This window comes from Quercus lobata, chromosome 12 (genome assembly GCF_001633185.2).
Source record: "Quercus lobata isolate SW786 chromosome 12, ValleyOak3.0 Primary Assembly, whole genome shotgun sequence".
Classification (NCBI taxonomy): domain Eukaryota; kingdom Viridiplantae; phylum Streptophyta; class Magnoliopsida; order Fagales; family Fagaceae; genus Quercus; species Quercus lobata.
Genome location: NC_044915.1, coordinates 40,847,218 through 40,862,134, shown reverse-complemented (window position 1 = coordinate 40,862,134; position 14,917 = coordinate 40,847,218). Strand labels below are relative to the sequence as shown.

Genomic DNA, 14,917 nt, shown 5'->3' with positions numbered 1-14,917 from the left:
TTCGGGAAATTCACCCCACGTTTCGTAATGAGAGTTAGTGGTCTAGTTATTTAAAATTGTGAAAAACACTCAGAAATTTACTAGGTGTTTATTGGTCATCCATACCTTCTTGTGGTATAGACGACTTGGTTCTCTTTAGATAGCAAAATTCTTTTTGGATGATTGGTGATATGCTTAGACATCCATATTTTATGTTTGTGGTGCATATTTCTCACTTCTCCTTTTTGAAGGCTATGTTGGATGTTGTTGGTCTTGGACGACGATTATGAAAGAAGACTACTTGCTGTTGATCACCATTAAGTTGAGGTTCTAGTATTACTTTATTAAAAAAAATCATTTTCACGTGATAAAAATTAATATAAAAAAATTATAAAATTTGTATGTGATAATTTTTTTTAAAAAAATGATGACTCAATTGAAAAGTTGCATTTCCTATCCAAAAAATAAAAAGAAGCATTTTTAGCTTATTTATTTATTTATTTAAGTTACTACTCTTTCCGCGAGAACGACGCCGTATAGTTCGTTTAACTGTTTACTCTTCTCCCAACTTTCAACTCAAGTCACCGCCCCTACACAACAGGCAGAAGGAATAACTTAAAGTTAAACGACATCGTTTAACGCAAACAGAACTGGTTTACATTGACATCGATAGCTCCTAAACTCCGAAAGTCCCAACGACAAACTCAATCTCAATCTCCCTCGCTTTTAAAAAAAACAAACTTGTTTTACTTAAAAGCCCTAATCAGTACTCAGTAGTAGTATTAACCAAAAATCAAACTCGCTTTAAATTTCTCTCTGCAGAAGAAGAAGAAGAAGAAGAAGAAGAAAGAAGAAGTTCATAAACCACATTCGAATATGGTACATCAATTTTAGCTCTCTCTCTTTAATTTCTATTATTCCTACCTTTGGCCAAAATTGATTTTGTTTTGGTTTTGGTTTTCTCAGTTCGCAATTGCTGCTATCAATGATACTGACTCTAAAGGCCAGTGGGAACCTTTAGCTCCTACCAAAGAAGCCCAGGCATGTCCCCTCTTTTTCTCAAAATTTGCTCTATTTTCTTATAATTCAGTTGCTTTATTTATGGTTTTGGAATTCTTTTATTTTCAACAACTTTAGGGCATTATACGAATTATAAATAAATAAATAAAAAAGAAAAAAGAAAAAAGAAAAGAAAGTACTACAATTAGCAATATCTAGGTTTGCTGAAGTGGAGAATTCCCAATGTGTTTTATGATAATTCTTGTTAAGACGATATAATCTGGTTTCTTTGTTTTTTTTTTTTTTTTCATTCAGGAATTTCATCTAACACAAACCTATCATGAAGGACTTCAAAAATTACAAGCTAAAGAATATGAAAAGGCGCGCGAGCTCTTAGAATGTGTCTTAAGAGATCCTCTTATAGCAGGGGCGCAGGTATTATACTTTCTTCGCGAATTTAATATATATTTTTTAATTATGTGTTCATATTGGGTATAATTAAGTAGGTAGTGATGGTTTTCCATTGTTTTTCCAGGTGGACAGTAGTGCCAGCGATGGTCATCTACTGCAGCTCAGGTTTACATATATCTTTTTTTCTATGTTAGATTTTGTTCAATTAATGTTGTGTTTTTTTGTTTATCTTGTGACCTAGAGGCTCTTTTGGACCATTTGGATGTTTAATTTTTCAGTCTAGAATTTACCATCATTATTAATATTTACATGCTGACCGTTGTAAATTATCAATTTCTTTGTGCAATGCTTTTAGAAGATTTCAGTTTTCTAAAGCTTGTGGAGTAAATTATCAGTTTTGGGATTTTTTGTTTAATAATTATGTTGCGTTCTGGCCTAAACTTACTTATCAAAAAAAAAAAAAATAGTGCGTGCTCCGTTCTGATATAGGTATATTCTCAAATATCTTCGACAAAGTTACTTACCTAGTCTTCTGCAGGTTTTTGGCACTGAAGAACCTTGCCACGGTTTTTCTTCAACAAGGTTCTGCACATTATGAGAGTGCTTTACGCTGTTATCTTCAAGCCGTAGAGATTGATACCAAAGATTCTGTTATCTGGAACCAGCTGGGAACATTATCATGCTCAATGGGCTCACTCAGTATATCACGTTGGGCTTTTGAGCAAGGGCTTTTGTGCAGCCCTAATAATTGTAAGCATTTGTTTTGTTCTATCAAATATTTTATGCATATTATCCTGTATATAGTCTTTTATACTGTGGTCTTTTTATTATTTCTATTTGTTAAGCTGTCTTATTTCTATATCCATCTCCCTTGTAGTCTCTGTCCTGAGCTTTTCTTCTTTCATAAACATTCGACATATTATGAATGTCTTCGTTCTGGACAATTTGTATAGGGAATTGCATGGAGAAGCTATTGGAAGTTCTTATTGCGATTGGTGATGAGGTGGCATGTCTTTCTGTAGCAGAGTTGATTTTGAGGCATTGGCCATCACATTCTCGTGCCTTGCATGTCAAAAACACCATTGAAGAGTCAGAGCCAGTTCCATTTGCTCCAAGAGGTATAGATAAACTGGAACCTAAACATGTGCGGCTCAAATTCTGTGACAAGAGAAAATTGACTGATGAGAATTTAGATGAAAGCATTGCATTGAAAAAGTTGAAACAGAACATAGAACTGGACTTGGCAGAGGTTTCCTGGGCCACTCTTGCTGATGCACTATTGGAAATCTTACATCCATTGCATGAATGTGGTTCTGAGATGGGGGCGGAAAAAGTTTATAGATCCGGGGATGTCAGATTAAGAATACGCTTACCTTCTAGTTCTGAGAATGTTATGGGGACTGTGGAAAGGAAAGGGATTGACTTAAATTTAGTGTGTGAAAATATGCCTCTTAGTGATTGTGATACTGAAAGAGCAAGTGTAGTTAAAGAAAAAGAAGCAAATACTCTAGAAGAACAACCACATGAGAGGCGGAGTAGTCGTCTTAGGAGTCGTAAACCAGGCAAAGAAGAATTAGATTCTGGTACTGGTAAGGATCTGCCAAAGGTTGTAATTCAATATCTAGAACCTTTTATCACTGGTGGACCAGGAACGAAAAGTGCTGTTCATGATTCTAGCTGTTCAAATCCATTGGATTCTGAATTTAGTGACGTTTCTAAATTTGTGACAGAAACTTCAAAAAATTGTGGTGCTTACCATATGGGCCACTTACTTTTAGAAGAAATGGCAAGAAGAGGCCTTGTTTATCAGGATTCATTTTTCAAATTGATGGAGTTAGAGAAGTTGACAAGACATTGGGGTAAGGATAGAACCCCTGAATGTAGTCTTTTTCTTGCCGAGCTTTATTACGACCTTGGCTCATCCTTTTCCAATGCTTCCAAACTGTCTGAATTCATGTCAGAGGCATCTTATCATCTTTGTAAGATCATTGAATTAAAAGCTTTGGACTATCCTTCTCACTCGAGTTGTGTCTCAGGGAATGAAAATTGTTCTTCAAGTCAGAATTTTCAATGTACTGTTGGAATATCAACGCATGGCTCCAAAATTAGGGATTCAAATTTAGATAGTTCATTCTTAACCAATGACAAATCTTTCTGGGTTCGATTTTTCTGGTTAAGTGGGCGATTGTCTATTTTGGATGGTAACAAGGCAAAAGCTCATGAAGAATTCTCTATTTCCTTGTCACTTTTGAAAAATAAGGAAAATATGAATGATTTTCCATGTGTAGTCCAGCTCCCACACTGCAAGGTTATTAAAGAGTTAACCATTGATAGGCTTCTCCATGAAATTAATATTTTAAAGGTTGATTTCATGATGGAAAAGACTTTAGGTGAGATGATTGAGAAAGAGATGTATATGGAGTGCGTTAACTTACTTGCTCCACTTCTATTCTCTACAAAAAATGTTCACCTTGATGCATTGCCTTCAGCTATTGCGGATACAAACAGTGAAGGGATTACTTCTCTTGAAATGTCAGCGCTAGACATTTTAATCAAAGCTTGTGAGAAGATAAAGCCAGTGGATGCTGAGTTATATTTGAATTGCCACAGACGAAAGCTGCAAATACTCATGGTAGCAACTGGAATGGATGATTACCTTGCTTCATGTAAACCCTTTCGTCAGAAGTTGGGGTCAAAAACACCTTCTGGTTCTGATATAGAATTAAAAGAAAGTTCAAGCAAGCACTGGAATTGCTTGGTTACAGAGGAAGTGAAGGCAATCTCTGACTGTGTTTCACAAGTGAAGAGCTTCATTGATCAGTCAGGAGATCCTGTGAGTCAACATTGTTCTTTTAGCAATACTTTATTCTATGGTCATAGTTGTTTATATCGTGATTTGTCATTTTAGAATCTAGACAATGCACTGATAAAATTATTAATCTTTGACCTTTTTTCTTGTTTTTCTCTCCTTGATCTTATTGATTTTTGTAATCTAGGTTCTTGAGTTGTGCCACTATAGTACACTTCCAGTGTACTTGGTTGGTTTTTTTAATTAAATTTCTTACGTTACTTATTTACAAAAAAAATAATCGTTGACCTTATAAATTGATGGTTAGAAAACAAAATCTAGATAAGTAAAAAGGCAAAACTTAGGTACAATTTCTTAGGTGTAGTATGTTAAGTTCTCCAAATAAATTAAGACATGTGGTTACATTGACCAATAAAACACAAAAAATGTAATTTTTCCAAAGCCAATTAAATTCAATGCAGCTATGTGTATTGCATCTAAGGAACTCTATCTAAGTTTTATCCTAAGTACAAATACCTATTCCAGTAGAAGGACAGTGATTGGAGCAAATAAGTCTCAAGGTCTAGAATTCTCAACAAAAACAACAAAAACAACAAAAAAAAAAAAAAAAAAAAAAAATCAAAAGAAGTCTCAAGGTTTAGATTTAACAGAATAAGAATTTGGATCATTTGGATGTTTATAAAACATTGAATCTATCACTGCATTTTGAAAACCAAGAGAAAAAATTAGGGAGGAGAAAAGAAATTAAAATGAACGTTTTCAATAAGTCTGTTTATGAGTTGTATGCTTCCTTTTTTTTTTTTCTTTGAATATTTTCTTTCATGGGGGCATCAGTGTATATAATTTACCGAATCACTTGTGACAAGGCAAATATCAAAGGTAACTGAAACTTCACCAATGCTTCACATATCAAGTTGTTTTCATTTTTAAAATCAAAAGGGGTGGCTATCTCCATGTGGTGAACTCTGATTATTTTGAACACTTTTCATGACATGGTAGCCATGCCTTCTTTTTTCTTTCTTTTTTTTTTTGGGGGGGGGGGGGGGGGGGTGTTGCTGCATTAGGGGTTGGTAGGATCTTTTGCATTCAAATGATTTGATGGTTCTTGATTTATGGTTGACAAATATTCAACTTCAAAGCAAACTAGCGAATTCATTATCTTCAGGAAAATGGAGTGATTTTTGGTGAATGCATTTTTTTGTCCTTTCATATGCTTTCTGTAATTTTGAGAAGTCATTTATTAGTACAATTTATAATTATGCTTGCAGAATGGCATTCTTGTCCCAATGAGCTGCATTGGTGATATTCAATCTTTGCTGTTGTCAGTCATGTGCAATGTTGCAAGCATATTGCTATGCAAGAAATCTTCTGGGCTGTTAGTTGCTGATGATGCTGAAAGATGCTGCTTTGTTGATGCAGCCATTGGATTCTGCAAACTTCAACACCTCAACCCTAATTGGCCTGTTAAAACTCAAGTGAGTCATATCTCCTCTCTCTAAAATGGAACTTATATGAGTTGTTAAAATCTGTGATACAATTATGATTGTTTATGTTTCCTGCTTCTTTGAATTCTCATTTTAGGTTGAGTTAATTGTTGCAATGCATGACTTGCTTGCTGAGTATGGGCTCTGCTGTGCGGGTGTAGGAAATGATGGGGAGGAAGGAACGTTTCTTAAATTTGCAATAAAGCATCTCTTGGCCTTAGATATGAAGCTTAAATCCAACTCTAATACTTTAAATAGGGAAAAGACTCAATGTCATGAGCAGGTCTGCAATTATAGTCCTGCCAAAACTTCTCTAAATGAATCAAGAATAGATACGCTGGAGGTGGGGATGGGTCCGACTCAAATTGATGGAAATTGTATCATGGAGAAGGATATTTCTGATAAGATAACTTCCAAGGACATTTCATCTCATAAATCCCTGGATAAGGAGAGTGCTGGGGTAGAAGGTGGAAACCGAGGCAGTGATGGGTCTGATGGAGAGTTGAACAAAGGTGAAAAAGCAAGCAATCAATTGATTGAATGTGGAAATGAATTTACTGAAGATGAAAGGGAGGAACTTGAGTCAAAAATTGATAATGCATTAGATCAGTGCTTTTTCTGCTTATATGGTCTAAATCTTAGGTCTGATTCTTCCTATGAAGATGATCCAGTTAGCCACAAAAATACTAGCCGTGGGGATTACCAGACCAAGGAACAGTGTGCTGATGTTTTCCAGTATATTCTCCCCTATGCAAAAGCTTCTTCTGTGAGTACCCATACTCTCTCTCTCTCTCTCTCTCTCTGTGGGCCCCCTTCTGTATAAGTTTTGTTTCATAGAAGATATGTCCATGTCTTCTCAGTGATTTTAATTCTCCTGACTTTTATTTGTGCTTTTACTATATGCGAATTTTTAGCGTTGGGGAAAAAACTTACAAAAAAATAAATGTGCATGTATGTTTTAGAGAACTGGATTGGTCAAACTTCGAAGAGTATTAAGAGCTATACGGAAACACTTTCCACATCCACCAGAAGATGTTTTGTCTGGAAGTGCAATAGAGAAATTCTTGAATGATCCAGATTTATGTGAAGATAAACTCTCAGAGGAGGCTGGTTCTGACGGATTTCTTGAGACTATGAAGAAGATAATATTTCCTGATGAGGGTAGCCTCCAACAGCACAAGGCCTCGTCAGTTGGGAGGTATGGATGCATATATTATTCTATTTCCATGAAAATTTAGTTGATTTTTTGTTGAGCTATCTGCATGACTAATTAATTGATTGCAGCTCTGAGCCATATTTGGAGGTCTATTCCAATTTGTATTATCTCATGGCTCAGTCTGAGGAAATCAGTGCAACTGATAAATGGCCTGGCTTTGTACTAACAAGGGAAGGGGAGGAATTTGTACAGCAAAATGCAAACCTCTTCAAATATGATTTATTATACAACCCTCTACGATTTGAAAGTTGGCAACGGCTTGCAAATATTTATGATGAGGTAAAATGTCAATTTTCAATTGTGAATGCTGTAAAAATATAGAGGACTTTTTGGTCTAGTTTTTAAATCTTTCTGGCCACAGTTTGATTTCTTTAGGATATTCTTTGTGGTTAAATTCATACAGGAGGTAGACTTGTTGCTAAATGATGGCAGCAAGCACATTAATGTAGTAGGATGGAGGAAGAATGCTACTTTACCTCAGAGAGTAGAGACAAGCCGAAGGAGGAGTAGGCGGTGTTTTTTAATGAGTTTGGCATTGGCAAAGACATCAGCTCAGCAGGTTTCACCTTCATCCATTATTTACCTGTATGCTGCATCTTTTTTTTTTTTTTTGTTGGGGGGTGGGGGGATATTGGGAATTGTAGATATATCCTTTAGTTATGTTGATTGGTTATGAAAAAAGGGATGTGACAAGATGCAGTCCCACCAAAGGTTTCTGCGTGGCATAGTCTTAGTATAATGGGTCCTGTGTACTAGTGTTGCACTACCTTTTGTGATTTTTTTTATGAAATTCATTTACTTATTAAAAAATATCTTAGGATAATGAAATAAAAGAACTTATTAAATTGTTTCAGATATTGTGTTATCTTCATTTTTTAAAAGAAGAAGAAGAAGAAGATGACAATGATAATTTTAATGCTGAAATCTTCTAATTTGGGCGGATGCTATGCCATTTAATATTTACCATGTGTCTTTTGAGTTGCTTGAACACATAATATTTGAGTCTGAGGCATGTATGCTAGTCAGTCTGCTTTGATTAAAATGTTTTCAGGGATTTTGGTTAATCATTCTGATGGATATTTTTGGCTCCAGTGTGAGATACATGAATTATTGGCATTGGTATACTATGACGGCCTTCAGAATGTGGTGCCATTTTATGATCAGCGTTATGTTGTACCCTCAAAGGATGCAGCATGGATGATATTCTGTGAGAACTCATTGAAACATTTTAAGAAAGCTTTTGTGCACAAGTATATTTTTCTCTTCTCAAGGGGTATTCTTTCTTTTCTTTTTTCTGTAGTTATGATGTATAGACTTGACCAAGTTCCTTTGTTTCTTCCTTTTGTCTTAGGCAAGATTGGTCCCATGCATTCTATATGGGAAAACTCTGTGAAAAGCTTGGATACTCACATGAGACATCATTGTCATATTATGATAAGGCTATTGCTTTGAATCCATTAGCTGTGGACCCTGTCTACAGGATGCATGCTTCACGCTTGAAGTTACTTTATACGTGTGGAAAACAGAATCCGGAGGTTTTAAAGGTTATTGTTTTATTTCTTCTTCTATTTTTTTAATTTTTAATCTTTATCTTAAACTTAATATTTAAATCCCCCTCTTGCTTTTCACTAACCTTATTCTGTTTTCCTTTTCTATAATCAATAATACTTTCTTTCGTGATTCTAACCTCATTAATAGGCTGTAGTGAATATTTTGAAGTATTTAGCAACTCACATCTGTGCATGCTGGCTTGTATTTGTTATTCATTGCAAATATTTTTATTTCAATGATTAACCATCTTCCAGTTTTGGATTTGCATAAATTTCTATTTATAGACATCAACGTATTCATGTTGATTTGTTGGCCCATTCCAGGTTCTTTCAGAATATTCTTTTAGTCAGTCAGTTAGGGATGCGGTCATGATTATCCTTGGTAAAATGAGTTCTGAAATTTTGCACTCACTAATACATACCAAGGATGAAACTCAAGCAAATGCTGATGAGATTAAGTATGAAAAATCACTTAAATTGGAGGAGGCATGGCGCATGATTTACAGTGACTGCATTTCTGCCCTTGAAACATGTGTTGAAGGGGATCTTAAGCATTTTCACAAGGCCAGATATATGCTAGCTCAAGGGCTGTATAAAAGGGGTGAGACAGGCGATTTGGAAAGGGCAAAGGACGAACTTTCTTTTTGCTTCAAATCATCTCGCTCATCCTTTACAATAAATATGTGGGAGATTGATAGCATGGTTAAAAAAGGAAGGTAAAACCGTAATCCTATATTTCTAGTTTGTATTCTTTGGTTGTATATGTAGGTATATATTTTTTTTTTGATAAGTAAGAATGATATATATACGAAAGGCTACTCTATGCATGAAGAACATAGAGCAAACCTAGAAAAACAAGAAAAGGAAAACAGAGAAAAACAAAAATGAAAACCAAACAATAGAAAAATTACAAAAGAGAAAGGGAGTAAAGAAAAGAAGGGAGGGAATCACTAGATGTGAGTCCCCACACCCGAGACCAATCAAAAAGAGTTCCACTAAAAGAAGCAAGCATCTGATCATTGGAACTATCCAAATCCTCAAAAGTCCTCCGATTCCGTTCCTTCCAAATACACCAAAGGATACACAATGGGACTAAGTTCCAAATCTGAGACGAATGCTTCCCCAGCCAATTCCACCAACCAAAAAGCAAGTCTGGAATTGATCTAGGAATAACCCAAGACAAGCCAAAAGTTATAAAGACAAAGCTCCATAACCGATAAGCCATCTCACAATGAAGAAGTAAGTGGTCAACCGTCTCTCCACAATGACGACACATAATGCACCAATCCACAAAAACCAATCTCCTTAATCTTAAGTTATCTCTCGTTAGGATCTTATTCCAAGCTACACACCAAACAAAAAAAGAAACTCGCCTAGGGGCCTTTGCTCTCCAAATAGCTTTCCAAGGAAAGACAATTGAGGGAGAATCCCTTAATTTTTTATAAAACGACCGGATGTCAAAAACCCCATTAGGCTTCAATTTCCATCTCATCCGGTCTCCAACATCCATAGGAGGAGTATTGGCTCCCAATATACGAAGGAAATGCAGCCCTTCATCCATCTACCAATCATTAAAAACTCTAATAAAACGGACATCCCAAGTTCTTCTCTCCTCCGCCCCCTACCTTAGCAAAGAAGCTTCAACAGAAACCTGCTTATCAATGGCAATACCATACAGTCTTGGAAAAGCCAATTGAAAGGGTTGATCCCCATACCACTATATGTAGGTATTTAAAAACAAGGAAATAAAATCTTAATAAATTATTTCACAATTATTTTGATGGATCATGATTAAATATATCATACCAGATAAAGCTGAAGGTAGAGTGTTTGTAGCCATCCTTTACAGTTCTTGTTTATAACTTTATATGGCTTTCAAATTTGAGTTGCAGTGGTATGAAATAACTATATGGTAAAATTATAAATTTGTTATTCCATATAAATAAGTCTCATTACTAAATGAATTTGAAACTTGAAAGACTAGCTATTGAAATACTTATGGTATCTCATTTTAAATTTGATGGTTGAAACAAAAGTTCAAAACGCGCAAATGTAAAACAAAGTTGAATCATTCCATTTCTATGTGGCATGCCGTAGCTTTTTTTCCCAACATTTTCCAGTTTGTTTAGATTTTATACTGTCAAGTAGCTTTTGAATTCCTTATGGAGTAAATAGCAAGTACCTAAATATGTCTTTCTTGTATATCAGGCGAAAAACTCCAGGTCTTGCTGGGAGCAAAAAGGTCCTTGAAGTCAACTTACCAGAGAGCTCTCGAAAATTTATTACTTGCATTCGGAAGTACATGCTGTTCTATTTGAAATTGTTGGAGGAGACTGGAGACATATGTACCCTTGATCGAGCTTATTTATCTCTTCGGGCAGATAAGAGGGTAACAATTTGACCTAGAACATTTACTTTTTTTTTTTGATAAATACCTAGAGCATTTTCTTGGTTCATAACATTTCAAGAAGAGCCTTACTGGCTGCATCAGCTGAGGAAAAATATATATGATTGGTAAAATATGTATGTGAATTCCTTTATGCTGCAGTTGTTTTCATGGAAGTCAAAAAAAAGTCAATTCTTCAATTGACTGTCAGATATTTAAGTTGATAATGGCTGCTTTCCCAATCATACAATAACTCTAGGGACACAAAATTGTTTACAAAATATTTCACAACTGCCGAGGTGGCAAGTTGTTAATAGTAGATGATAAAGTGATGTCAATAGTGGGCCAAATGAGAAAACACCTACAAACTCAACTGTTGTGACTGTAGCTCTCATTAAGTACTTATTTCTTTTTTGTGTGTGTGTTTTTTTTGGGGGGGGGGGGGGGGGTTGAGGTGCACATGGGCAGGAGGGATTCTTTTATTCAATTTTGATAATTTTTTGTCATTATGTTTAAAAAAAATAAAACGCCTCTATGTTACCATCTTATGCTTCAATTTATTAATGGTGATGAGACCTCATTTATGTCAATGTTGCATGTCTCATCAAACTGACCTGATACTATTTGTAACTTGATTTTGTTTTCTAGTTCTAGTATCTGACTTTCATTGTAAACCCAGTTTTCACTGTGCATTGAAGATCTTGTACCAGTGGCACTTGGGAGGTATATTAAAGCCCTAATTTCATCAATGCATAATACTGAGACTGTTGGTTCTAGTTCTGCAAGCAGTTCAGAGCATGTCCTGGAGAAATTGTTTGCTTTGTTCATGGAACAGGGGAACTTATGGCCTGAAATCTGTGGTTTGGCTGAGATTAAGAGCCCAGAAACATCAGAGAGCAGCTTATATGGGTAATTTGCATTGAACAAGTTTTCTGATTTTCTTTGTGAGGATTTGCAAAAATTGTCAAAAATTGTAAGCTTTTCTGTATATATCTTCACAACTTGTTCATTTTTACCTTTTTAAAAAAAAAGAGAGATGGGGTTGTTATTGGTGAATGCAATGCGTTCTTTTAATAATATCATGTGTTTTGACATATTAAATTGATAGTGGTGATTTTCACAAGCGTAATGCAAGTGCTCCATCACTGCAGATATCTTCATGAACATATCATATCTTTAGAGAGGAATGGAAAGCTGGAAACTCTTGAAGCAATAAATGAGAAGATTCGAAAGCGTTTTAAGAATCCAAAGTTGTCAAACAGTAACTGTGCAAAAGTTTGTCAGCATGCTTCTGTGGCTTGGTGTCGATCCCTCATAATAAGCTTGGCATCAATCACTCCATTACCTTATGAATTTTCAAGCGAGAGTCCGGTCCTTGTTCCATCAGATGGATGGTTGGAAAATAGCCATCTGCTTTGTGTTGATCTGCAAATAAATGAATTGTGGAACTCAGCATTTGAAAACTCAATTCAATTAAAAAATCTTGAAACAAAATGGTACCCAATTTTGTCTAAAATCAAGAATATAATTATCAAGAAAGCTTCAGAAGAAAATTTGGAGACTGCAAATGCTTTGCTTAAATCTACTTACAATTATTATCGGGAGAGCTCCTGTGTGGTGCTTCAATCTGGTGTCATTCTTAATCTGGTTCCATCTCGGTTAGCAACAGGAACACAATTTCAGCCAAGCATGGATGGGGTTGAAATGCTTGATCTGAGCATTCCAAGGAAGCTTCTCTTGTGGGCCTATACATTATTGCATGGCCGTTGTGCTAACATAACAGCTGTTGTAAAGTATTGTGAAGAAAATGCAAAGGTATGGATAATAAAACATTCTAAACTGGTTTTGGTTGGCATATGGAATAAGTAAATAGCAGTTTTATAGTAGACATGGGTTGAGAGGAGCATGAGTTGAGAGTAGATGTTTGTTTTCCTCGTAAAGCTAAAAGCTGAGAGGAGCATGAATCCTCTTAGCATTGAAGCATGGGGTAATTGATAATATAAAATAAAACGTGCTTTTCTATCTTATGTATAAGAATATACATTACATGTGAAAACATGCAAGGATGCATGTTCTTATCACATCCATAGAAAAACGAAAGGGATAATTGAGCAATCTGGGGTAATTGAGGCATTCAAGTTGACTAATATATTTTGGGACTGTGGTTATGTTTTGCAGTCAAAGATGAAAAAAGGAACTGGAACCTCACCCGCAACTGTAAATGTATCTAGTACCACCACTACTCTTGCAGGTTGTTATTCTTCTCCATTTCTGCTTTTTAAAATTTTTTTTTCTGCAGCTGGAGGTCTGACCCAGGGCTGTTGCTTATCCCAAGAAAAACAGCAATGCTGCTAGACTCATATTTCTACCTTTTCTTTTCTTGGAGATGTTCTTGTTCATTCTTTCTCCAAACTTTCTTTGCTGGTTTTTACACATTAAAATTGGTGAAAAATCATTGCTTGTTGCAGGTGCTGGGAAAGATGGAGCAAGCCATGTTGGAAGCAGTGATGTGGAGGCTTCTCCACTGACGACAATGGCATCTACTCTGTTGTCTGAGGGTGATACCCGACATTGTGTGAATCAACTACCATCTCTAGGTGAGAGTCAAAAGGGGTTATTTGTTACACCGCAACTGCATCAGTGTAAAAATATTGTTGCAGAACGCAGCAATTTGGCAGGTCATGAAGGAGATTCTGACAAAAGTTAACTTCATCTCACTGACTGAACTGCATTTAACTGGTTGTTGTAGAAACCATCCTTGTGCATTCCACCTAATTTGTTATCATAGAAAATATGACATCATACATGTAAAAAAGAATCTTTTTTTTTTTTATGAATACATGTAAAAAAGAATCTTGGGATTGAGGGCTTTTTAAGAGAATGGATTAGTCTAAAATCCCTGTTGTATGATAGCCTAAGGCTGATTTTAGAGTAAATGAAATGTTACTAGTATTTTCTGTACAGAATTGCTAAGGATATGCTTCTGTATTATGATCTGAAATATCTACATGCATTTTTTCTCTCGGACTCCATGGATCAATGAATTCAGGAAGGAAATTGTCTTTGATTTCATTTGATTTCTTGCTAAACTATATGTATGTATCATCTTTATCCTATTGGAAGTTTCACAACAATTCATTAAAGGTACATCACTAGAGCATGAATGACCCATATAGTTTATGGATCTTTGGATTTGATCAGAAATAAATAAGCAGAAGTTCATTAGCTTTGAAATAGACAAAAGTGTTTTTTTCTTTTTTGAGAAAAATATAGACAAAGGTTAATTGATGGTAGAGATATTAATTTTGACAGATTTGGAGGTATACAAGGTAACATTAACCCCTTACACTGTAAGTCTGTAACACCCCTCCCCGTAAAATCAAAAAAGAAAAGAAACCCACCCCAAAACCCCAACCTAACCCGTAGGGTTTTTTTTTTTTAAATTTATTTTAATTTCTTTACTTTACTTTTTTTTAATTAACGTTTTTTAGAAAATAAATAATAAAATTTAAATTAAGGACAAAATAACGAAGTTTTGATGATTTAACAATAACAGTGGATGATAGAATAACAGAAGTCTGAATTTGGGTGTTTTGAAATTTAGAAAACTGAACTAAAATAAAAGAATGTAAAATTAGAGGATTGAAATTAAAAATAGTGGAATTTAAAAGGTGAGCTATTTATTAAGTAAAATGTGGTATATAATAAAAAAAATAGTAATTATTATAAACAATTTGAAAAACATAGGATTTCTCAATATATATGGCCGTTACAAGCATTTTATTCATGAAAAGGTTTTCTTCTACTTGACACAGTGGGTTTATAGGATTATAAAAGAATATTATTTAAATAAATTATATGATTCACTCAAAATGTCATGTAATGTAATTAAAAATATATGTGAATGGTCTTCTTTGATATTGGATTATAAGCTAGTTTTTTCGCTTTTAACTTTTATGTATAATTTTTTAAAACTTCATTTTTTCTTTTTCTATTTTTCCTCATTTTTTTCAAAATACAAATATATGTAGCACACTTTCAACAAAAAATATTCAATAAAATACTAGATAAACTGTTACCAAA

General features: G+C 34.8%; 1 protein-coding gene across 3 annotated transcripts; it reads left to right on the top strand.

Moving 5' to 3' along the window:
- The first annotated feature begins 649 nt into the window (after nucleotides 1–649).
- Nucleotides 650–13,788, top strand: LOC115970727 (calcineurin-binding protein 1). Of its 3 annotated transcripts, none has more exons than XM_031090324.1 (19): nucleotides 651–858; nucleotides 946–1,020; nucleotides 1,294–1,413; nucleotides 1,514–1,554; nucleotides 1,928–2,139; nucleotides 2,343–4,222; nucleotides 5,467–5,673; nucleotides 5,780–6,448; nucleotides 6,645–6,880; nucleotides 6,967–7,177; nucleotides 7,302–7,457; nucleotides 7,991–8,148; nucleotides 8,250–8,442; nucleotides 8,773–9,164; nucleotides 10,657–10,837; nucleotides 11,514–11,743; nucleotides 11,986–12,649; nucleotides 13,013–13,085; nucleotides 13,259–13,430. In XM_031090324.1, the coding sequence occupies exons 1-19, from the start codon at nucleotides 856–858 to the stop codon at nucleotides 13,360–13,362; spliced, it is 5,805 nt and encodes a 1,934-aa protein (XP_030946184.1). In that variant the 5' UTR covers nucleotides 651–855; the 3' UTR covers nucleotides 13,363–13,430. The 3 variants fall into 3 exon arrangements, 2 of the variants coding, with proteins under 2 accessions (XP_030946184.1, XP_030946183.1); XM_031090323.1 differs by having other exon boundaries at nucleotides 652–858; nucleotides 13,303–13,788; XR_004087135.1 differs by lacking the exons at nucleotides 13,013–13,085; nucleotides 13,259–13,430 and having other exon boundaries at nucleotides 650–858; nucleotides 11,514–11,807; nucleotides 11,986–12,059.
- Nucleotides 13,789–14,917: the final 1,129 nt, after the last annotated feature.

Bases quoted from the DNA above. Each gene is read 5' to 3' on its own strand.
- LOC115970727 (XM_031090323.1), top strand. The intron at 6,449-6,644 runs GTGAGTACCCAT...TGTATGTTTTAG, and splicing joins CCTATGCAAAAGCTTCTTCT to AGAACTGGATTGGTCAAACT. The intron at 7,178-7,301 runs GTAAAATGTCAA...AAATTCATACAG, and splicing joins TTGCAAATATTTATGATGAG to GAGGTAGACTTGTTGCTAAA.